The sequence below is a fragment of the Leptonotus elevatus genome, chromosome 3, assembly GCF_054856555.1.
Source record: "Leptonotus elevatus isolate MCC_2025b chromosome 3, RoL_Lele_1.0, whole genome shotgun sequence".
In the NCBI taxonomy this organism is placed as follows: Eukaryota; Metazoa; Chordata; class Actinopteri; order Syngnathiformes; family Syngnathidae; genus Leptonotus; species Leptonotus elevatus.
In genome coordinates this window covers 21,119,033-21,142,952 of record NC_141241.1, presented here as the reverse complement: position 1 = coordinate 21,142,952, position 23,920 = coordinate 21,119,033, and the positions used below count along the sequence as shown (strand labels likewise).

At 38.0% G+C, this 23,920-nt stretch overlaps 1 protein-coding gene across 1 annotated transcript; it reads left to right on the top strand.

The window, feature by feature from the left end:
- Nucleotides 1-1,189: 1,189 nt before the first annotated feature.
- On the top strand, nucleotides 1,190-19,180 carry lingo1b (leucine rich repeat and Ig domain containing 1b). Its single transcript, XM_086071917.1, has 2 exons — nucleotides 1,190-1,487; nucleotides 11,467-19,180. The coding sequence occupies exons 1-2, from the start codon at nucleotides 1,476-1,478 to the stop codon at nucleotides 13,324-13,326; spliced, it is 1,872 nt and encodes a 623-aa protein (XP_085928043.1). The 5' UTR covers nucleotides 1,190-1,475; the 3' UTR covers nucleotides 13,327-19,180.
- The last annotated feature ends 4,740 nt before the right edge of the window (nucleotides 19,181-23,920 follow it).

Below are 23,920 nucleotides of genomic sequence, written 5' to 3'. Positions count from 1 at the left end.
ATCGATTCATAAAAACATGAATCAATGATTTAAATATCTCTTTTTTCAACCATAAAATCTTAACAAAATAGAATTTATTTATTTTTTTGTCTTATTGTTTCTTGAAATTTAAAAGTACATTTATGAAAGACCTGACTTATTGCACTTTAAGACAATTAAGAATCATTTAAGTTTATATTAACAATTGTTAAATTAAAGTTATGAAAATATTTTAATCTCATCCTTGCTGATGTCAATGTTTGTATAACACTTAAGCGATTATAACATGTGTTACTTCCATTAACAAACGAAATCATCTGACCAGTTACTGCCTCCGCAAAATTTACTTTGGAATTTAATATTTGTGGAGTTTTTTTTAATCATGTCCGTGACATTTAAGAAGAATTGATGTTCCGTAATTAATCGATATCAGATTGAACTGAACTCTTGCGAATCAAATCGGGAAAAATTGAAATTGAATCGAACTGAACTCTTGTGAATCAAAATGTAATCGATTGAGGAAATTAGAATCGATACCCAGCCCTATTTCTGTTCATAGGGTCACATGACTCATTCATAAACATGAAGCTGCTCATGTTCACTTCACTAAATCCTCTGCCACATAATATCCCATAAAAACTCCCTGATGAAGCTTCCTTGGCCCTGGCAGCTTTTGTGCTCCTACACCAGCAATTAGTACGGTTAAGCCTGTGCATCTAACACCTTACAATGCACTCAAAACAAACGTGGTTTTCACTGATGATGATGACCTTAATTGGAATGCAACCCATAAGTGCCCTTGTCCATCTTATCTACACTGTACAATCGTTGCCATTTATTGAGTTTAATTGGCTGTTTATTCTCCAATGACAGCATGTCCTCTTAGCTGCCATAATCTCTTCTCACCTTCTTATCTTCACCCCGCTGCTACTTGCGCCCCTCACTACTGCCAATTCACGCACGCACACACACGCACACACACGCACACACACACACACACACACACCAACTACATTATCAGTTTACTATAGCAAAAAGAAATCCCTGCATGAAAAGAAAGAGCACCCAATCAGATGCTGCTGCTGCCAGGGCAATGAGAGGACAGTTCTCTCTGTTTCTTTTCAACTCCCTTCATGTGTCCTCTCATTCTTCCAGGGCACTGCAGCTCCTCCTTCCACCTCTCTCATCCATCGCCACCCCTCCTTCCTCCTCTGGCTCTCCGCTAGGTGCAGCGTGTATGTGAGCGTGTGCGAAGCAGCAGAGCCGCCCGTGTGTTTACATATCAGCCTATCGGTGCTGCTGGATTTAGCGCATCTGTAGAGGACGAAAGCATTTTGCGGATGCCCCAACTAACAAGGGAATCTCATCGCTACATTCATCCGCCTTTAGCTTCTAGATCTGATCCCGTCTTGTTTGCTGCATCCCCGTCTCCATGCTTTTGGAGGCATTTTGAATTTCCTTGGCAACATGGAGCTGCTTGAATTAGAATTCTCTGCATGACAGTCCTGGTAAGTACTCGGTCTCTTTGGTGGGCTTTGATCTCAGAGGTATTGGATCAGGTTTAATATGGCGCAGTGGTGGTGCCATGTGATAGCCAGTGAGCAAATTGATCTCAGGAATAAAATTAGTAGGTAGCAGCGGAGATGGGAGGGAGGATGGTCCACTGAGGGGGGTTTCATGTCTCATTTGTGCTTTGTCATCCAAATGGGTTTCATTTGTTTTGCACTGTATACAACATGCACAACACACACTTGTGTGGTCTCAGAGCGAGGGTCCAAATAATGGTATGCATTATTATAATTTAAGTATTATTTACATACAGGGATGCCTACAGTATCCTGTTTTTTTACAATCACAATTGAAGTTGTAAGGCTGAGCAATATCTGTTTTGTTTCCTTTTGCCTCGTACCAGAGGTTGTTGATGCTTGCTAAGCTGCCATCTCATTAACATTCATGTTCCTTCAAATGCCAGTAAACTCTGCCAGAATCACACTTCATTTATTCAGTGCTACCTTTTGCTGTCGGCTGATTTGCCACAGGCCATATCAATGGGTGGCGGTGGAGGTGGGGAGCATCATCTTAGGGGAAAGGGGGATAGACGTTGATGATTTATGCAGGCCAAACGAATGATCCCTCACATTTTAAATCCTATACTGCACATCAAATTTGCATAACCATAAATGTGGCTGCAAAGCTCCAGCAGGGTGGCAGCTATACGCTTCCTTTTTTTAATATTTGGTAATAACCCATGCAGACGCGACAAATGTCTGCTCTTGTCAAAGCAGAGTTCTTGTCATTAATTGCGATGACTGCTTTGGATAATCCCGATGTAAATTATTTATACTGGTCGCAAGTTCCACGTCTGCTGCTTATTATGATTTCAGTGAACGATTATGAGCAACATAGGTTTTGCCTGGCAATCGTAGTTTGTTATATTACCAAGGCAAATGTATTCCCTAGTCTTCCCTGATTGACAATAAAGATCAGCATTCCCTTATTGGTAAAAATGGATACATTTAGGGCCCTAAATAAAAGTGGACATCATGAGGGGGAACCAAAGGCTTGCGAAACCATTGCCTTTTACTATGTGTGAGTGACAAGAGGACACATGGTGAAATCAAATAGATATCCAATATGACAACATGTACATTCTGAAGAATCACATTTGTTTTTAAATAGTATATAAAGTGGTAGAATTGAATTTATTTTTCGTGAGTGGATTCAATTTTGAAAATGAAATGAATATTGACATCACTTAATATCAATCACTTTTTCGTGAGCTAGGAAGTGCAAACATAATTATTTATTCAACACCCAAAAATTAGAGATGTTGGATAACCTTTTTTTTTCCAGACCAATTTAATCACCGATAACAATACCAAGTACCGATACCACGAGTACTTTTGATACATAAAATCCACCCCCTCCCAAAAAAGAAAGACCTATATCTTCCAGTATATCATTATTTTTTTCCTGAAAATATCATGACATTAATGTCATTGTTCTATTAAGCGCTAATTTGTATACAGTTCCTGACCGTCGGCCACAAGAGGGCGGCCAATACTGGTATCAGCTGGCATCCTTTGTACCGATACCTTGAAATAAGGCCTGGTATTGGTACTCTCCCATCCCTACAAAAAATATTTACACTTAATATATAGCAATAATTTAATACCTAAACTGTCACTGACGTGGCGTACATGTTACAGTACATTGGGTACTGTAACATGTACGCCACTGGTCTACAGAGTATTATGAGCAGTTGAGCACAGAGCACAGAATGCAATAAAGAATACAGGATTGAACAACGAAACAGAAAAGAACCCATTGAGCACAATTGTGTGTTTTTAACAATGCTTGTTAAAGTCTAATGTAACATTTCAAAGGATTCTGAACAATAGTTTACTTTGATTTAGTAAGATCAAACATGTATAATTAGCGACAGCATACTGCAATGCTTTTCAAAGATTCTCATGGCCCATTAGGGAAAAACTACAAATTGAGATAAATCATATCTGATTTATGCTTTTTAAATTAAATTATTTATGCATTTTAAATTATTTTTCAATGAATGGAGGTGTAGAGAAAAAAATGCCCAAAAATATCTTTACAATAGCCTTTTTATTTGACCATTTATGACTGAAACATCTTTGTAATTATTTGCTGTTCATAATGGGAACTCCTGCAAGCCTCTGGCCAAAAGTTTTCAGACTGGATTCGGGTTCGAATTTGCCGCCCTCTGTCCGTGAACGTGACAGGTGGCAGTCGTGATTCGAAATTCAATTTTCTGCTTTAAGTTATAGCCTACACATATTTATTTTTGTTTTCTGACTGCCTTGAATAATCACACTAGAATATCCTACCTGGTGTCTTCAGCATCTTTGCCATTTCTTATAGAGCCAGTGCAGTGCAATTCTACCGACGGAAGCCCCCCAGGAACACATGTAATATTGAATGCAATCACCCATTAATTTATGCCCTAATACGTTTTCAGCATCCCACTTAGCCTCCTTAAATCACCTCTCCCGGCTCCAAAATGGAGAACATCCTGGAGTGTATCCTCATGTTATGTTAACATTAGCCATCTGAAAGGCATGCTATGTGCGCAGTGTTGCTATGGCGAGGTGACCATGAAGCGAGAACTGCCACTGGATACACAAACGTGCGTTCAATGAATTCAGAGAGTCAAATTGCTGCTGTTCAGTGGCAACTTTCTTGACACCAAATATGAATGTCAAAGGTCAGTAAAAGGAAGAGTATAGATTTCAAATGTCTCATATTATGGCTTTTTTTTTTTACTATAATCACAATATTGCACATCTGAATTGACAATACAATATGGCTTGATTTCGTCGTTTTCTGTCGACATCAATGTATGTGGCTATTGTATACCATAATTCTGTACATCTGGCGCTACTGCCCTAGTTTCCATCAGTTGAGAAAAAAAAGAATGATTAATTAATTAATGTGTTGTATTTCCATATTCCCCAATCTAGGCTGGGCCAACAACTAATTAAAGCTGCCCAGTGAAATCTTGGTGGAGTGATTCTCTCTTAACACCCAATCTGTATTCTCAAAATACACAATTGTCTTACAATTATACGATTGTACATTTTGAACATTTTGATTTTGTTAACACATATAAAATCATTCATACACAAACGACAAATTTTGAGTATTCGATTAACCTCAGCCTCAAGCATATTCTGCTCATGTAATGTGGGTGGAAGTAACTTGATAATAAAAACCCTCACAAATAGGAAGCTGAGATTCGAATTCAGGACCAACTGAGAGGTAGACATGCTCACCACTTGCCCACCATTCTGCCTACTAGTACTGCATGTCAAATAATACTTTGTATTGTAAAAGTGATAGCAGTGCTGCTGATTGTGAGTGTAAAGTGTTTATAACCCTGTTTGCAGGTTCCAGCCTCTTATTTCAGTCAGGTTGAGTCCCTCTAGCTCTCACTGGCGCCACCATATAAAACCATTGGCAGCACAAAAGCTTCCATCATGGCCCACTTATTAGATCTCTGCGTTTCCATTGTGAAGGAACGTAGTAGCCAGAATTGTGTTGCATTTGGTTAGAAACACACCATTTCCTACATCCTAAAAAATAGTCCAATTCAGGGTGGTTTTAAAAGAACCTTGTTACATACGGTATGTATCTGCATTTATTTTCGCAATAACTTTAATAACCTGTCTAGGACATGCCTTCATTGATATCACACTTTTCCATTCTCACTGTCACCTCTCATTTTGCCCGCACTCCCTCACACAGTGGTACCTTTGGCATTTGCTTTTCAGACATGGTATTATTCTAAGACACAAAAACAAGGCATCAAGATTAGCTCCAGGTTTGATAACATGCTTTGCAAGTGCTAAATTAATCTCTTTGCATGTTCCGTACCTCCCAGGATGCACTAGATTTATTCGGCAGACACAGGGTGGGTGCTCTCGGGTTAGTCGATCAACTTGATCTGTTTGCATGAGAAGTCACGCTTGTACGTACAAAGATTAAGTAATTTGGGCACGGGTTCACTGAAGACTTTAATTTGACCATGGGAGTGAATGTGGGCAATAAGGACAAATGCTATATAAAATGGATGATGGATGGATGGATGGATGGATGGATGGATGGATGGATGGATGGATGGATGGATGGATGGATGGATGGATGGATGGATGGATGGATGGATGGATGGATGGAAACTATGGAAGCTCCAAAGCTTAGTAAGGATGGGTCACGTTGTCGGTGGACAGCAGTCTATTACAGTAATTAAGTTGAGTAGCAGTGATTAAAATCCACAGGGTTTCTTTGATTCTGCACATAGTTTAGTTACCATAGCTGCGGTGAAGAATCATTACACTCAATCCATGTGTTCTGCTGATACACGCTTGCTGCCTGCACAGTTAAAGCTGAAGCAAATGAGGATCTGTGCTGAGCATAAGCAAAGCAAATGAACAAGCGAATAACAAATATACCTACGTAGGTATCTCGTACCTACCTATCTAGCTACTTAGTTCTATTTTCTTGGTCAACCTCTGTTTTTGATAAGATGTGTTTAGTTTCCCACTGAAAAATAATGGAAATGGAAGAATGCTTCCTTGGGTCAAACTGTTCCCATCATAAAATCCTTATTTACTGTACAAGCATTGTTTGTTTTTACATAATGAGCAGTTAACATCTGGAAAACGTAACAACAAGAACTAGCCCATAATAACAAATAACACGAAAGGTTAAAAGAAAAAACTTTGTCTGATTGTTTTTTTTTTTATGTGAGTCTGTTTACTTCACGTAACTTCCTGAGCTCTATTTTTGTAGACTGGCACGTGCGCTCAGCGTAAAAACTGGACACCTTGATTTTTATGCAAGGGCCAGTCTAGTTTATCGTATTTGGGAATTTGGCAGACCCTGCTGCGCCATGCTAGTGTTTTGTTTTCATACCGCCGCGCACATGCCAATTAAAGTGACAGAAAGTAGACAGGACCTTAGACTGGCTAAAAGTGGGTCTAAGTTGTGGTGTAGATGGTGCAATGTGAATTTGGTGTATTTAATCGTAGCGAAGGCAGATTCTTTGATATGTGTGGTGGATGTCATCATATTTCATTCATAAATATGGCAGCAGTCCTCTGAATCTTTGTAGAAATAATTTAATTGAATGCATTATTATTATTATTATTATTATTATTGTCATCGTCTTTAACTCATTTACTGCCATAATTTCATTAAAAAAAAGATTATTAAAAATTTGGGCGGTTATAATTTTTTGTCGTAATTAATCACGACTATACTAGTTAACTCACAATTAATCACAAATTTGATATCTGTTCTAAATATACTATAAATAAAATCTAGGTTTTCATACTCTTGTTAACAAAAGTGAAAAAAAAATTAAACTAATAGAAATAGTTAAAATCATTTTTTGACGTTTATAGCCATCAATGGCAATGAATGAGTTAATATTTATGTATTTTATATATTATGTTTATATGTTATTAATTATTATTAATTAACATTTACAAAAAAGACGGTGACAATATTTTCCCCCCACTAGCCATTGTGCTTGGTATCCCAGATCATTACCAGTGCAAATTCCTCTCACTGTGCAAGAAATTAAATTGCTGCAGGTCACTGCTTTTGTTTGCTTGCACCGCTCACACACTACATATCAAAATAAAACAACGCATACTGCACTTTTATTTTGACATCATCAAGGCTGCAGAGAATACGGATGGGCTGGATGTGGCTCGCAGGCCTTACCTTGCCCAGATGTGGATGTTCATCCCCGAGGTCAGTGCATTTGAGAACCACTCCCAAAATGTTATGTGCGCTCCTGCTTATAAACATATATTTTTTTTAAATCTTCCCGCCTCCCCCCAAAAAAAGATAACTCCACCATGTGCCCAGTTAGACTGCACGTTACACTTGACTTGTTCTGGGCACGAAATTAGGGCCCCTTTAAGGTTTAATCTTTCTGAGCTGACAAATGGATTCCCTCTTCTTTTTTTCCACAGGTCACAAGGAAACAAAGAAGAGTTAAAAAATTATGAAAACATAGAAAGTGGTTAGAGGGCAATATTCTGGATATATAAATATTCTTTGATGCCGTTGTGGAAATTATGATCCTTTCCAGCAAGAAACCCAATGAAAGTAGCAGTGATATATGCTCTGCGTCAATATAACAGCTTTTGGTATGAAGGACTCTGATGTGTGATTTCCCAGCTGCTTTCTTAAGGGCATTTGTGTGCTAATTAACAACTAATGAATGATGATTATTCATTATTACATATATTTTGAATAAACTACTGGTTATTCCATCGCTTTATATTGCTCTGTGGAATACGAACACAATATTTAGATGCTATGTCTGCCTGGTTTCTGTTAAGGGCATTCAGTGCTGAAGGAGTATTGGATGTCCGTAAATCATCCTAATTACAATTCTTTGGATGAATTTCATATGTGCTTTTAACGAGTGAATTGTAGAGATTCCTCTCACTATTGATTATTATTAGTATATGCTGCTTTTCTGTGTTATTTAGTAATACTATGTTTTGCCAGTTAATTTGAAGGAGATGATAGAAAGGCACTCCTAATTAACTAGTTTGCCTGTATTCTGTGGCTGCTTTTTCCAGTGCTGCGGGGCACACTGGAGTTCTGTGTTGTGCGTATATGAAATCAACGGTGAAAAGGAAGCTGCAATTCCGTTGTAACATCTCATCCTTATAAGGTCTGAATGAAGCATAATCTTCCTTGCCCTGAGCATTTTGAAATTTGAATTTTAAAATCTATAAGCAGGATGGTATATATCCAAAGGATCTGAAAAACGCTTCATAGTGTACAGTATGTACAGTAGGGGGGGAAAAGTCTACACACCCCTGGTTAAATGCCAAGTTTGGTGATAATAAAAAATAAAAAAATGAGACAAGGCAAAATAGTTTTTTCCTTTCAGGCTTCTTCCCATCTTTTCATCAATTTTAGAGAGGCATCCAGTTCTTGATAATGTCACTATTGTGCCATATTTTCTGCACTCGACTGTCTTCACTTCATTTGTAGTTTTCTCCTGATCAATGAGATTTATCTGATGCAATATAAGCTCTCTGGATCATTGAGTAACATATATTTGAACTTATATGTGCAAAGATACTTCATGATACTCTGAAGAACTACTGATATTGGTGTGGCTTAGTTGTACTGTCTCCATGTACTGTGAATCTGTATGGCTGCATTGCAGACCAGCATCCATTGAATTGAAGCAAAAAACTGTAGAAAGTTTCAGTATGTATGTCTTTACTGTATGTTGTTGTGAATTGAACGTTTGCATGGTGCTATTGAATAAAACACATTACAAAATCATTTGGTGGATTTTTTTTTTGGGGGGGTGCCATTTCCATTCATTTCAATGGGGAAAGATGATTTGAGCTACAAGTATGTGACGTCACGGAACACATGAAAATCTAAACACTGTAAACACTAGCAGAATGTAGTTTCTAGTTTAATATTCAGTTACATAATTCACCACTCATCATTCATATTTTCATTGTTGATATTAAAATCTCAATTTAATTTGTTCCAATTTCCTGATGCAGTTGGGTTTATTCTGTTGCTTTGCGATTATGTCACACATGTCGCACATAAAAAAAGACAACAACAAAAAACCCTGATGTAAACAGAGCTCTTGTTTTTTTTGTTTCCCTGTACTAGAAAAAACTTCTTTTTTTTTTACAAATTGACCTAAATCCTCAAATAGCTTTATTAAAGTACCAATGCGAGAAATGAGCATTGTTATTAAACAGCAATAAGCCAGTGGCATTTGTCCACTAGGCAAAATAAAAATAAAAATACTTGCTCTGAACACATGCAAGACAAAATGATAGAGCAACAATCCATTTTTATGCTTGGAGTTGAATCACTTTTTATTATTCTGATTACTTTACTTGTCTCCTTTGTCTTTTTCTGTATACATCTTAATAGTACTAGAAACCAAAACTATGGTGAAACATACCACATAAATGGTGACTAAAAGATTAATTAATGCTGACTTTATTTGTACAGTAGTAGTGAACCAAGGACGGAAGAGACTTTAGCATGGAAAATATCTACTGATATTCTTCCCCTGTATGTCCATTTCAAAGAAAGAGAAACTAAGTATTGACGTATTGAAGGAGATAATGAGAGCTGACATTGATTTCCTCTCACTAGGTAGAAAAAAATCGCAATGCTTATACGAGCCATTTTAAAATGCATGACGGCCGCTTGTGAAGAGCTTGGTCCTATTTGTGAGGTGTTATTTGCTGAATTTCTTTTTCAAAGCTGTGGCTCAAGGTCACAACAAAGTGGTGTTATTGTGAGATATGTGCTGTAAGGCCAGATTGCACAGATAGCTCCCCGCTCCTTATAACACTCTGCATCATAAATCATGCATGTGCTCTGGTAAGGAAATCACCAGAGCTTTTGCATTCATTTGCTTTGGATTAGCAAAGGCAGGGGGCTTGTCATGCTCATTCATATTTCTCTCTTGACACAATAAAATCACAACGTGTCTGCAATATAAACATGTCACTGGCTTTATGCACGCATTAGCTCAGCAATATGATTTTTCATCTCAGGCCTTATTCATTAATAAGCGCTCAATGTGTTTAGTGGAATAATGGCGTTTTGCTGCTTATTTAAGTAAAATTTCCGCTTGTCAGTTATTTTAAAGGAGAACTGGCATTTATTTTGAACTCGATTGCCTGTATTTTTTTTACAACTGTTTTAACAGTGCCACATACACACTAAAATCAACGGCAGCTTCTATTCTAATATTACATTTGTGGAAAATGAGTTATGAAGCCAAATCCAGCCATTTTTATCCATCTCTGGAGGCGGCCATTTTGCTACTTGATGTCGACTGAAGAGGACATCAATGTCGCTCAGGTCTCAGGTGACAACCAATCACAGCTCAGCTTCAGAAAACAGGTGAGCTGTGATTGGTCGTTGCCTGAACTCTGAACAACATTGATGTCATCTTTAGTTGACAGCAAGTGGTAAAATGGATGCCTCCTAAAAACAGCTGGATTTTGCTGCTTAACTCATATTCTACTAACAGGATGTTAACCAGAATACCATATTCAGACCAGTGGGACTGTATAAGAAATATTATTGTCAAAAAACTTTTTGGGTGTTGACTGTCCTTTTAAAGTAAATCACCACTTAGTACAGTACATTACTTTGAAACACTCACATAATGTGGTTTATTCTCAGCTTGAAAGCTGAGCCACATGGCCCATTCCTGTGATTCATACTTTTATTAAAATATCCAATTTGTTCCAATTTCCAGATACATTTGCCTCACATAGTGCTTTTCTATTCCTAATGTGATGCCTTAAGATGGTGCCGCACGGTTATAACCAGAGGTAACTGATGTCATACCTGACCAAATTGTGGCCCCAAGCAAGATTCATTATGGGGCCCGCCCAACCGCCCTATTTTAAGGCCCGAAAATCGAGATAGTTTTTCCTTACATTGGTCAGATGTCCCAATGTGTCCCCTTGCGCAACAAATAAATATTAATAATTAGATAAATAATTCAACCAATTCAGGGTGTACCCCGCCTACTGCCCGAAGCTATTTGGGATAAGCTCCAGCGGCCCCCGCGACCCTTGTGAGGACAAGCGGTTATGAAAATGGATGGATAGATAAATAATTGCAAAGCACTGCTTCAAGTGAAAAATTTAATCACTCCCCTGTACTCATTATTTTAACTATTGGAAGAACTCTATTATAATATATTCCTCCCGGTTCGGAATCTTTTTTGAGCAGTTCCCAGGTGTCTTAATAAAAGTTATTTGACATGCTTTGGTTAAAATACACAAAGAATCAAGAATTACAGCACACTCAGAATCTAATTTTAACACCTTTGCATATTAATTCTGAGTTTATTTCTATCCACGTCCATACCTAAACTAAACGTCTTTCTTTTTTTTTTTATATATTTCTCCGTAGGTTCGCAGTAGGATGGTCTCTGCTGAGGCAGGGGGGCACAGCTACTTAGTGGCGTGCTGGCAGCCCATCCTGGTCCTGATGCTGGGTACCGTCCTCTCTGGCTCAACCACCGGCTGCCCTTCCCGATGCGACTGCAATGCCCAAGAGCGATCGGTCGTGTGCCATCGAAGACGACTGGCCGCTTTCCCCGAGGGCATCCCGACTGAAACAAAGCTCCTCGATCTGAGCAAGAATCGTCTCAAACTTCTTGGGCCAGAGGAATTTATCGACTACCCACAGCTGGAGGAGCTCCAGCTGAACGAAAACATCATTTCGTCAATCGAGTCCGGGGCGTTTAGCAACCTCATGAATCTACGGAGTCTCGGGTTGCGCAACAACCAGCTGAAGCTTATTCAGCTAGGGGTGTTCACAGGCCTTAACAACCTCACCCAGCTGGATATTAGCGAGAACAAAATTGTCATTCTGCTGGACTACATGTTCCAGGAGCTCTACAACTTGAGGGTACTGGAGGTGGGTGACAATGACCTCGTTTTCATCTCACCGCGATCGTTTCATGGCCTCAGCAATCTTGAAACCCTCAACATTGAGGGTTACAAGCTGTCCTCGGTGCCCACTGATGCCCTGAGCCATCTGCACAACCTGCTGTCACTTCGATTGCGCTATCTGAACATCACTGCCATTAGGGATTACTCATTTAAGCGGCTGTATAGGCTTCGAGTATTAGAAATATCACAGATGCCTTCCCTGGATACCATGACCCCAAAATGCTTGTTTGGAATCAACCTGACATCTTTAGCAATCACAAATTGTAACCTGACTGCCATCCCTTACCAAGCTATCAGTCATCTTAGATATTTACGTTTTCTAAACCTGTCGTTTAATCCCATTCTTATTGTTGAAGGGAACCAACTTCACAATCTGCAAAAGCTACAGGCTTTTCATTTGGCTGGTGGCAGGTTAATCGCCATTGAGCCTTACTCTTTCCGAGGACTAAATCATCTGCACATTCTCAATGTTTCTAGTAATAGTTTGAACACCCTGGAGGAGTCTGTCTTCCACTCGGTGGGCAATTTGGAAACTCTGGCTTTGCATGACAACCCTTTGGCCTGCGACTGTCGCTTGCTCTGGGTTTTCCGCCGGCGGTGGAGGTTAAACTTTAATAGGCAGCAGCCCATCTGTGCGTCACCTGGTGTGGTGCAGGGAAAGGAGTTTAAGGACTTCCCAGATATCCTGCCTTCTGATTATTTCATCTGCCAGAAATCGAAGATTGTGGATAACAAGGCTCAAGAAAGCCATGTGGATGAAGGAACCACCGTCAGTTTTACTTGCCAAGCTGAGGGCGAGCCAGTCCCTGTCATCATGTGGCTTTCTCCTAAGAAGGAATACATCACCACCAAAACCGTGGGGTCAAGACTTTCTGTGTCTGACGATGGCAGGCTCGAGGTTCGTTATGCCCAAATCCAAGACAACGGGACCTACTTGTGCATTGCAAGCAATGCAGCGGGCAATGACACCAAAGTTGCTCATCTTTTTGTACATAGCTACTCTCCTAATTGGCCTCATCAACCAAACAAGACATTTGCCTTCATTTTCAACCAACCCAGCGACGAAGGTGCGAATGTGACCCGGACCACAATTCCGTTTCCATTCGATGTCAAGACTCTCATCATTGCAACCACAATGGGGTTCATCTCGTTCCTTGGCGTTGTACTCTTCTGTCTTGTAATCCTGTTCCTCTGGAGCAGAGGGAAGGGCAACTCGAAGACAAGTATAGAGGTTGAGTATGTGCCCCGCAAAGAAGAAACAGAAGAGGCTAGTCCACCTGAGACGCCCATACAATTCAACATGAAAATCATGTGAACCATAAACGTACTCCACACACGATCTTTGCTTCGATTGTGTACTTGAGAGATAGCAAATACACACTTGCAAAAGCATCTTGACCATATGTACTGTTTTATTTTTATTTTTACAAAGAGCCTTTAAAAGAAAACATTGCATCACAATAAACATTATACGGGCAATACTCTAGTATGTCAACATGCACACATATATTGGATGCCAAATAACGGTAGTTGACAATGAGAAGCACAAGTCTCCAGACAAATTAACTAAATTAAGAAGAGAGTCGGATTAATCAGCAAAAAGTCATTGATGATAGGGGAAAGCTATTTTTATGAGCACAAATTAAGCAAATATAAGCACTTAGATTTATAAAGCACAATAAACCTACACAGTAAATTTGCCTCTATTAGAAGTAAATTTGACTCTATTTGGAGTGGGACCAAATAGACTCAAGTAATGTTTACACTTGGGAGAGAGTAAAATAAAGAATTGAAAGAACTCACGACTTTCATCTTCCTACTGTTTACTTATATCCAAGAGACCAAAAACATTGTCTTGGAGTTACAAAGATTCCAGCTGACTCGAGCAATATACTAACACACAGCAGGAGCTGCGTGGCACAGGGCGTAGATTGGCTGTCTCCCAAGCAGAAGGACGTGAGTTTGTTCCTCAACCCTTGAGTGACTTTATTTTATTGTTTTCCATTCTTTATTTTACGCTCTTCCAAGTTTGAATATTACTCTAAAACTGAGTCTATTTGGCCCCTCTCTAAATAGTCAACATTTACTGTGCATTCAACCTCGTTGTATGCTTAAATGTGTCTACTGTCCCATAACAAGTACCAATTAATTTAATGACATAGTGGTATTGTTTCATGAAGTAAGTGTATTGCATTTATGAATTCTTAATTTGAGATTAAACCCATGTCATTTGAAAGATTAGGTGTATTATTTAAAAATTGTCACCTAATGTCATTTGGTTGTTTGGTTGTTGGCAGTGGCACATCATTAAGTTGTTTATGTCTAACAACCATGTGTATTTGTTTGTTTGTTTGTTTGTAATTTGTCTTAACTTTTGAACAGATAATCGAAGATGTATCTGGAGGTAAGATCAATTGTTGCACTGTGTTACACTTATTCCGCTTTAATGGTTAAGGGTGATAAATACAATGGTCATTTTCCTTAATCTGGTGACAATAAATTATATTAAATAGTGTGCATGTTAACACACTATGAAGAATAAGAGGCCAGAATGTGATCTTTTCTGACAGCAAAGAAAATATATCATATATTTTGACATATTGCGCTAAATGTTTTTTTTCTTTTTTTTAATATAAATATTTTATTCTTTCTTTGCGATGCTTTTCATGGATGGGATTAAGCAAATTATATAATCTTAAAAAAAGATTATGTATACAAAAAATACATTTGTTGTGCCCTTTTCAAAAGAGAAAAAGTTATATTGTTTATTGAGTATGTAAGAGTTGTTTAAACAGCAGCAAATGGGTAGTGCAGTATATAATCAATTTGAAAATAATTATAATTTAGTGATATCGTTATATTGGGAACAATAACTGTGTGTTTTTCAAAAAAGTGAAGAAATCTTAAATCCTTACAGTTGCTATTATATCTGAATGCAAATGTATTGGGCAAACTACATGTAACAAGAAAACAATTTTGTTTTTAAAGTATAATATTTTTGGCAGTATATTGGGTTCCAAACTATTGTACAGTACAAAGTGTATATACACATTGGGCGGAATCCTCATATCTCCAAAATTATGACTTTTCATGAAACCCCCAAAAAATGTTCATGCCATCATTGTAAATGAGAAATGGTTCTCAACTGACCAACCTGGTTAAATAAAGGATTGGGGGAAAACATGTTGAGCCATTAACATTGCATCGCAAGCCATTATTTGTAAAAACGTGAGGACTGACCAAGGATATTTGTGAAAAAATAAGAAATTGACCAAAGATGGACATGGGAGATTTCCATCCGACACTAAGGATATACTGTATGACTAAATAAAATAAACATTTGTTAGTTTTAGTTTCTGCGGGGGAAGTTTTTGCATAATGTTGCTTCACTGATAGCAATCATGGAGGAGATTGATAATTCGTTTATCAAGTGATCTTCATTTAGGGGAAATTACTAAAAGGGGTTTATTTCACCTTGTTAAGCAAATCACAGTCATGCATAAAATGCAGAATAAACTAATGCCTTGAAGAAGGAATGAAAACACTGGACATTTAAAAACCATCATTGTATTGTACTGTTAAATAATTTGTGTGCGACTCAGAGGGCAAACGGGTTTGTTCCGATAAAGGCATATGATGGAATCTTTCTGTCAGGCAAATGCATCTTATTAAGAGAGCAGATGTTAAAAATTCACTTGTGAGCAGCAAGCAGGTATTCGAAGTGGCTGGTGTCTCTGGAGTCTCAAGAACCTCTCTTTGCAGGAGCCTCCAAAGTCTTGCAGTTATGCATAAATCATTATTTTTCGGCCACCCCTAACCAATCTCACAAGCTGAAAAGTTTGCAGTAGGCTCAAAAATACAGTATATAAAAACTCATTTTCAAATATTTGTACTCAATGATGAATACTGTGCAACATTGAATTGTCCAGATGGATGACATTCGGGATGGTTAGTGGGTGGACGACTGCCATGTCCCCAAGGCTGGAACATCAGCGAGGAGGTGGCGCAGTGATGTTTTGAGGTGGAATAATGGGACCTAAAAGTGTCAAAATGACCTCAGCAAAAAATGTGATATTTCTAGCTGTCCATTTTCTGTGTAGAAAAACCGTGCCCTGGGTGGAAAAATTGCCACTGAAGCTGTGGTCGTTATTGGTATTAAGGGAGAAAAAACTAAAGGTGTGGACACCTGACTGACCTCAATGCTTTTGGGACTCTGTGGAACATCTATAATCTATGAAGGGTAATGGCAGTATACCATCCAAACTGCAACCGTTCGTGTGATTTAGTGGGATTACGGTTCACTCCAATATGGTAATGCTCAGGACTATGATGTAATAACTAATATTATATCATAATACTAATGAACTTCTCAGTGATATATCTGCTGTCAATGAGAAAAGAAGGCAGAGACCTTTTTTTTTTTTGCAAGCCACGTCAGCATACAACGAAAAGACCACTGCGGCTTTTGTAAAAACATGGAGAGGCCCAGTAGCGTTGTGATGCTGCATTGCTGCATCTGGCTCGAGGTATCTTTAAACTGTGTAGGGTGCAATAAAATTCCAAGACTATAAACTAGGCATTCTGGAACAAAATGTGCTGACTAATGAAAGAAAGCTTTAGCTCAGCAGGTCATGGGTCGTCAGGGCTGGACTGGCCATCTGCCATTCAGGGCAGATGCCCGGTGGGCTGGCATTTTTGGGGGACCAATGCAGTGCTTTTTAATGATTATTTTCCTCCATTTTACCCCAAGAGACTGGCCCTCAATTTAGAGGGAGTAATTCATTAATTCATTTGGAATACAGACAGCAAACTGAACCAACATCAGTCAATATCAGTGGCAGAACTGTGTTAGGCAGGGGTGGTCAAGGGTCGTGCCAGTAGGTGTAAATCAAAATGCCTGGGCCGATTTATGTATTTATTTATTTTTGGTGCTAGTCCAGCTCTTTGGGTCGTCCAACTGGATAGTGACCCAGATGCACGGCTAAAAATACCAAGCCAGAATGGCTAGTGACAAAACATCAGGTTATATTGAAGAGCCCTGACCTAACTCCCCTCTAGCATTTGTGGAAGGAGCTGCAGTATGACGATGGCAACTTTCAAAACTGAGACAGATTGAGCAGTTTGCTCATGAGCAGTCGGCCATATTAAATGTCAACAGGTGCATTTCTTGAAGACTTGTGAAGCAAAGTAATCAGCAAATAGCCCCTGCAAAATGCCATTGTTGAAAAAACGACAAAATGTCTGACGAGGAATGTTTTCTGAGCTGCTAACAGTAAATTTGTTATTTGGGTAATTTGCCAGAAGACCTGCATTCACTGAATTCAAGCCACAGTACACTGTGCAGATAACCTAGTTTATAGTATGGTTGGTTATTAGATACCAGTGATCGTCCATTTGAGAACACTTGAGAGTCTGACAATAAAACTAATGTTGCCTTAATCAGTAGATGAGATGCCCTTGAAATGGATGTTTAAAAAACTGCCCCGAAAAACAACAGCAAGAAACCAGCATTTTGGCTAAACTGTTGTTTCCAAAATGAAACTAAGACAGGCAAAGGAACTGTGGAATGTAGACGGATTGTCCCGAGTTGCAATATCAGTCATGCAACATAGATATGAAGCACTTCTCAGAAACAGAGATTGTACAACTAAATTAGAACTTCCCACTATTTCCCTTTGTTCCCTTTCTGTAAAGAATGTGATGTCATGCTTTGATCTGGTATAGAATGTGCAGTGTTGCCAATGCCTTTGCGTGTACAGAAATAAAAGTTACTATGAGGATTCTGCGCTTCACTCACTTTTGTAAACATGCTGTTATTCTAAATAGAACTATATCCAATTTACCCTGCAACCAAGTCTTGAGGTTATATAGAGTATTGCCTCAAATAAACTATTTCAATCTCATAAGAGTAGTTTACATCAACAGGCTGCAGTAATCTGGAAGATACGGTTATGTTCATGAACTCCCTAATGTGTTTTAAATGGAATAGGAAGATGAGAACAAGTTCTAATCAATAAATACCGTATTATTATTTTGGTGCATCGTTTCCATTCTTACAAAAGGTGATTATAAACATCTATAGTCTTACTTCAAGCACTGTAATACGGTAAAATGTACTTTCAAGCAACCAGCATAGCATGCATGGATTACCACGTCTAAAAATAAAAATAAATTGAATTACAGCCCACAGACATGCTTTGGGTGAGAAGGTCCTTTTCATAACATTCATTAAAAGGGAACCGTTCTGTAGTAACCGCTGCATTAGTTTTCATTCAACCAGTTCCACTCAATTTTGATGAGGTCAAGATCTCAAGCTCCACAAGTGGTTTTAAAAATGTTTATTGCTCCTTAAATCTACACAACCTTAAAATTGCGGGGTTAAAAATAAACCTGTCATTAGTTTAACAAGTAAACGTGAGTATGGTTTGGTAATGCAAAATTAGAATACATATATAAAATACTGCACTGTTCTCACACAATGTTTTTTCCCCCTTATACTGTATGATTGGCAAAAGTGTGTGTTCACACCCACTAGTGACATTTTGCACACTGCAGCTGGCCAAATCATCAATTCACCATGCTCTGCTAGGTATTATTTGGCCTCATCAGATCCTCATTAGCGGTAGACCCTCCCCTCTGATTCGGAATTGTGGTCACACAAGGTCAAATAAAGAAATGTGTGACTGACAAAAACATAAAATATCTGATGACGTATAAAATGTAGATAATGTTTTTTCTTCTTCTTTCATATTAAAGTGAGTGCTGTGTCTTTTCCCAAGCTGACCATTTAAAGACTGGGCAAAAGAGAAACAACAAACTTTTATTGGGCAATCTGGGACCAAGAGTCAGCACAAAAGCGATATTGAACGTTAAACGTAGCACGATGTGCTAATTCATTACTCTTGTTGCAACATGGTGGTTTATTAAAGTGTCCACTGAAAGGAAAATTGGTAGTTGGGGACTGAGGGGCAGTGTTTCTCCCTATGTGGCTAGAAATACTTGGGAGTCAAGGACAGTGTCCCTTCTGTTATTTCTGGAGTTTGTCAGGCAGGAAACAAGGTAGTCCATTGGTTCAAAAACCACTTACACTTTAAATTAAAAAAGCAAATCTAATTGTTACCAAAATGTACTGTTATACAAATAAATAAATAAAAAATAGTAACAACTTTTATTGTTTCTTGATGAGTTTTTTCTGATTGAATGTTGCATTGTGCTTCATTCATTTCTGACTTCTTAGAAAAGCCCAAGGTGAGATAGCTCAAATTTGGGTATAAAAAATTCAATTAACTTTGAAATTGATTGTTCCTATGATTCAGTCAGAATGTGATGCGCGCCCGATTTTGGAAGCTGTGGATGAAATCATAATCCAAAAATGCCGCCAAAAAGAAACAAAAGAAAGACATTTATTTTTCAGTGCTTGCCGAAGTGTTCCCAATGTGATCATTGAAGCAAATACCTATAGAAAGAATTGCATTGTCTGAATGTTTAAAGTTGATAGTAAAAGCCATTTTCAATGACTTGCGAGTTTTTTTTTTTTACCGCTCCAACTACACCATAGCTCCATCAAATGAACAGCAGCTGTCAAAGGCCCCAATGACAACAGTGATGTTTAGAGTGTTGAAAGGATATATAATCATATTTATACCCTGTCAACAAGAGAAGTGAGCCGGACACGCTTTCGGCTGATAGAGGCACTCACACTCATAAAGCTATTGGACCGTGCTGAGCCAAGTTACCCTGAAAAAGTTAAAAGTGTGGAAAATCTCCAAAAGCACTCCACGATAAAAGCTATAAAGAGTTATAACCTTGTGCTGTCGTCAGTACAAAATGTGCACACCAATTTCCAAAACGCATCACCTCTCAACATTCTTTTGAACAAATTGATGATGCGATTTGGGGTTGTGAAACTAATCTTTCTACAGATATTTTCAATCTTCCAAGGTTGGACTCAAAAGTTGACTTTTAAACAGATTTTGGTGAAGACATTCAGATAGGTGCCAATGCCAAGAAATAACCTCAGGGTAAAAAACTCAAGTATGAATAACGGAGCAGGAAAAGCACATCTGCCTGGGGTCTTTTGACGGGTGAGTTGAGGGCTCCAGTTTCTTTGCGAGCGAGTAGCCAGACACCAGCAAAACACTCGTTTAAGACATTTGTACTAATAGGGCCCAAATGATTAAAAGGCTAAGTATTCCAAACCTAATCTTTTGATTTATCTTTTAATCTTTTAAATCTTTAAAGGCCAACTTACACTTGTCACCTCTTGCGTCTCCATTCCAGATCAAATCTGCTTATGATTGAAGACATACATTGGGAATTAGCCAGATAAGGAATCCAATTTCCAGCTTTCATGCTTGATGTATCTGGCCCTAATGTGCTACCGTTCAGACAAATCACCTTAAGATGTAGAAGACAAAAGAGGATAACTGCTAGCCTAATTCCCTATTTCGATGTGATTGTGCAGCTGCTGAATGATGAATGAGGACAAGCTAAATGGTCGATTTCAACTACAAGGCTATTCTAACGCTGGTGAAATAGCACTGCTTTGTACCTGTATACACTTGTGCACTTATCTTACAAAATGGAAATATTTTATTTGTTGAACTTGTTTTGTGAAGTGTTTAGCCCAAAAACGCTTGCTGCCAAAACGCTTAGGTCACAAGGTTTTACACAAAGGGAAGTCAACCCCCAAAAATGTTTTGGGACAATAACATGTTCTATGCAGCCCGACTAGTCTAAATATGGTATTCTGGTTAATATTGTGTTAGTGGAATATGAGTTAAGCGGAAAAAAACTTTTATCCATCTCAGTGGGCGGAAGAGCTCACCTGTTTTCTGAAGCTGTGCTGTGATTGGTTGTTACCTGAGACCTGATCAACATTGATGTCATCTTCAGTCGACAGCAAGTGGCAAAATGGCCGCCCCCTGAGATGGATAAAAACGGCTGGATTTTGCTTTATAACTCATTTTCCACAAATGTAATATTAATCAGAATGTCATGTTTAGACTAGTGAGGTCACATATAACATATTATTGTCAAAAAATGTTTAAGGTTGAAAAAAGCACAAACATCTTTACTGGCTAAAAATGCACGAAGCACCTCTTGCTGTTCAACATTCAACAAGGAAACGGTGAGTAATTCTGCAAGAACAGAATTAATTGCAGCATCCATTCGACAATGTTACGTTTGTTTGTTTTTCACAGCATCGGCGCTTCCTGGTTCAAAAAGTGTACGGATTAGTGAAAATCAGCCGGCTCGGTACAAGATGGATTCTCGGGAGTTTGTGAACTTACAAATACCGCGAGAATTCAGCTTACATAGCAAAGTTAAATTTCATCATGAGGCACAGATTGAATTTCCATAGTTGTAGCTGATTGTGGTGAGCAGCTGTATGTATCTGTCTCACTGGACGCCCTTTTTAACAGCATTTTAGACATCAAGAGAGAACTATCTCCAGCTTTACCAGGACAAAAGTGAAGTTTTAATCAATAGTGCTTGCATACTGCTAATTGCTGTCTGTCGACTGACACTGACATCACGGTGCCTTCAGGCTCAGCTTGCGAATGTCACAGCTCGGCATATTTTCTGGGTTTGGTCACATGACATCACCATGCAGCAAATGATGATTAATGAAATAAAAATATAGAATCTTTCTTTTATTAACATACACACATTTACATGTACATTTTAATCTATTTTTAATACCTCATCTACATCATGAATGACCAAACCTATCTATTTGCTCTAGGCAGCTAAGAGACACTGTATGTCATTGTTTCATATCAGTTATGTCCATTGCCTTGCATTGTTAATGAAGTTGCTATGTGAAAAACACTTATTATCATATTATTATTTATTTTTTTAACGTCTTTACGTGTTTTTAAATGTCTGCATCCAGTTTCATCCCAAAAACATAAAAATGTAAATAATGACAAAAAGTGTTTGTTTTTTTACATAGCAGCGCCGATATTGTGTCCAACAATGCTTTCATCTTGGGCATTGTGGGAGGAAAAGGCACAGTCAGGCAATGTTGAGCTATGGAGACGCACAGTTTTCTTACTGTATGTTTAATATCTGTTTGTTTGCTAGTGATTAAAGTAGTCTCAAAAGCATGAAAGGACTCAAGTGGATTACTAACAACCTGGATAAAACACAGTCGGTGCACGTAAGCCAGAATTTTAAAACAAACTGCGCTGACATACAGCTTATCAGCATGTCAGTGTGGTCTGCCTGCTTTCACATTTTAAGCTATCTCTTCCTCTCAAAGGCAATGATGTAACACACGTACCAGTAAAAGGTATGCCAAAACTGCTTGAAATAAAAGAAGTCCCAAAGCAGAAATAAACAGGAAATGTGAAAGCAGAAATAAACAGGAAATGTGATTCCATGGAACAAAAATAAGATCTGAAGGAAGCAGAGCATGTAGGTGTTTGGAGTTGGTAGGAATTTTGGAGCATCGTGTCAACTCTTCTGTTTAGACGTAGTAACAGTCATATGTGCTTACTTACTCAATTGAAACCTCTATTGGTTAACAATTCACAGTATAACATATAAAACGATTAAGTCTAGACTTTTTCATGTAATGTACATAAGGGTGCATCCAAAAATAATTGTTTTGATTTTTTTCTCCAATATATGATGGTTTATGGGTGCTACCATATATATATATATTTTTTTATTTTATTTTATTTTTTTATTTTTACTATTAGTAAATTGTGGTCAATGGGTGCCAAAGCGATGTGAGGTAAAACAAAAGACTGCTTCTCAAGAAACTGAACTGACCTTCATTGTTTCAGTTGGGTATGTATAGTCTTATGACATTTTACTATCATATATGTTGTGTGTTTTTAATTTGTACTTTTACAGTCATAGAGGCCTATATAGTTACTTTGTGTTCATTGCATAAAGCTAACATCAGCTAACAAACGTTTGCTAACCACAGTTAGGCTAGTTCAACCAACCTATTCAACAATTGTTACATCATAACATGTTAAGATGGACCAGTAGGTTTTTCTTACAGTACAATAAACCTTGATTGATATTAAATTATAAATGATTGACTGTTAAAGGAAACAAAACTGTTTTACAGCTAAAATGGCACAGAATAGCTACTGACCCAATTATTGTTGAGTACATCATATCTGTAATTTTGTGTTGTTGTTGTTGTTGTTGGTTTTGCTTTTACAGTCATTTAGGTCTTTACATAGTTATTTTGTGTTCCTTACATAAAGCTAACTAAGCTAACAAAGGTTTGCTAACCACAGTTAGTTCGTTAGTTCGTTAGTTAGTTAGTTAGTTAGTTAGTTTAGTTAGTTAGTTAGTTAGTTAACCTATTGTATAGAAGGTTACATCATAACGTGTTAAGCTGGACCAATTGGTTTTACCTTTTATATATATAATGAACACTGTTTGATATTAAATGAAAAATAATCTTGAAATATATATTTTTTTAAGGCTGATATGGCACCACAGCTAATAAAAATGACCCAATTATTGTTAGCAATCTGATCTTTAGTATCAGGTGCGTTGGTAAGCAAAAACATGTACAACCTGCAGGACTGGAATTGGTGAACCCTGGTTTAGTTAATACACACTTTTATTAATTCTATTAGTTAGTCACTAACGAGAGATTGTTCCTCTATGTGTGTCAGTATTGCTCCTTGTGTGTAACAATAAAATCTATTCAGCTTTATATGTGTCTAATTTCCATCATTACTTCAAAAAATGTCCACACAAACATGCCCCATTGACATTCATTCATTATGTCCACAGGACGAATGAATGTAGAGTTTTTCAGGTTGAGTTTTGAGAAATGTCCAAGTTCCTTCTAAGGGTAAACAAACTAAATGAACTTTGATGACCCAAGAGAATATTGTACTGTTAAAAACTGTACTATATTTCCCAGTAAA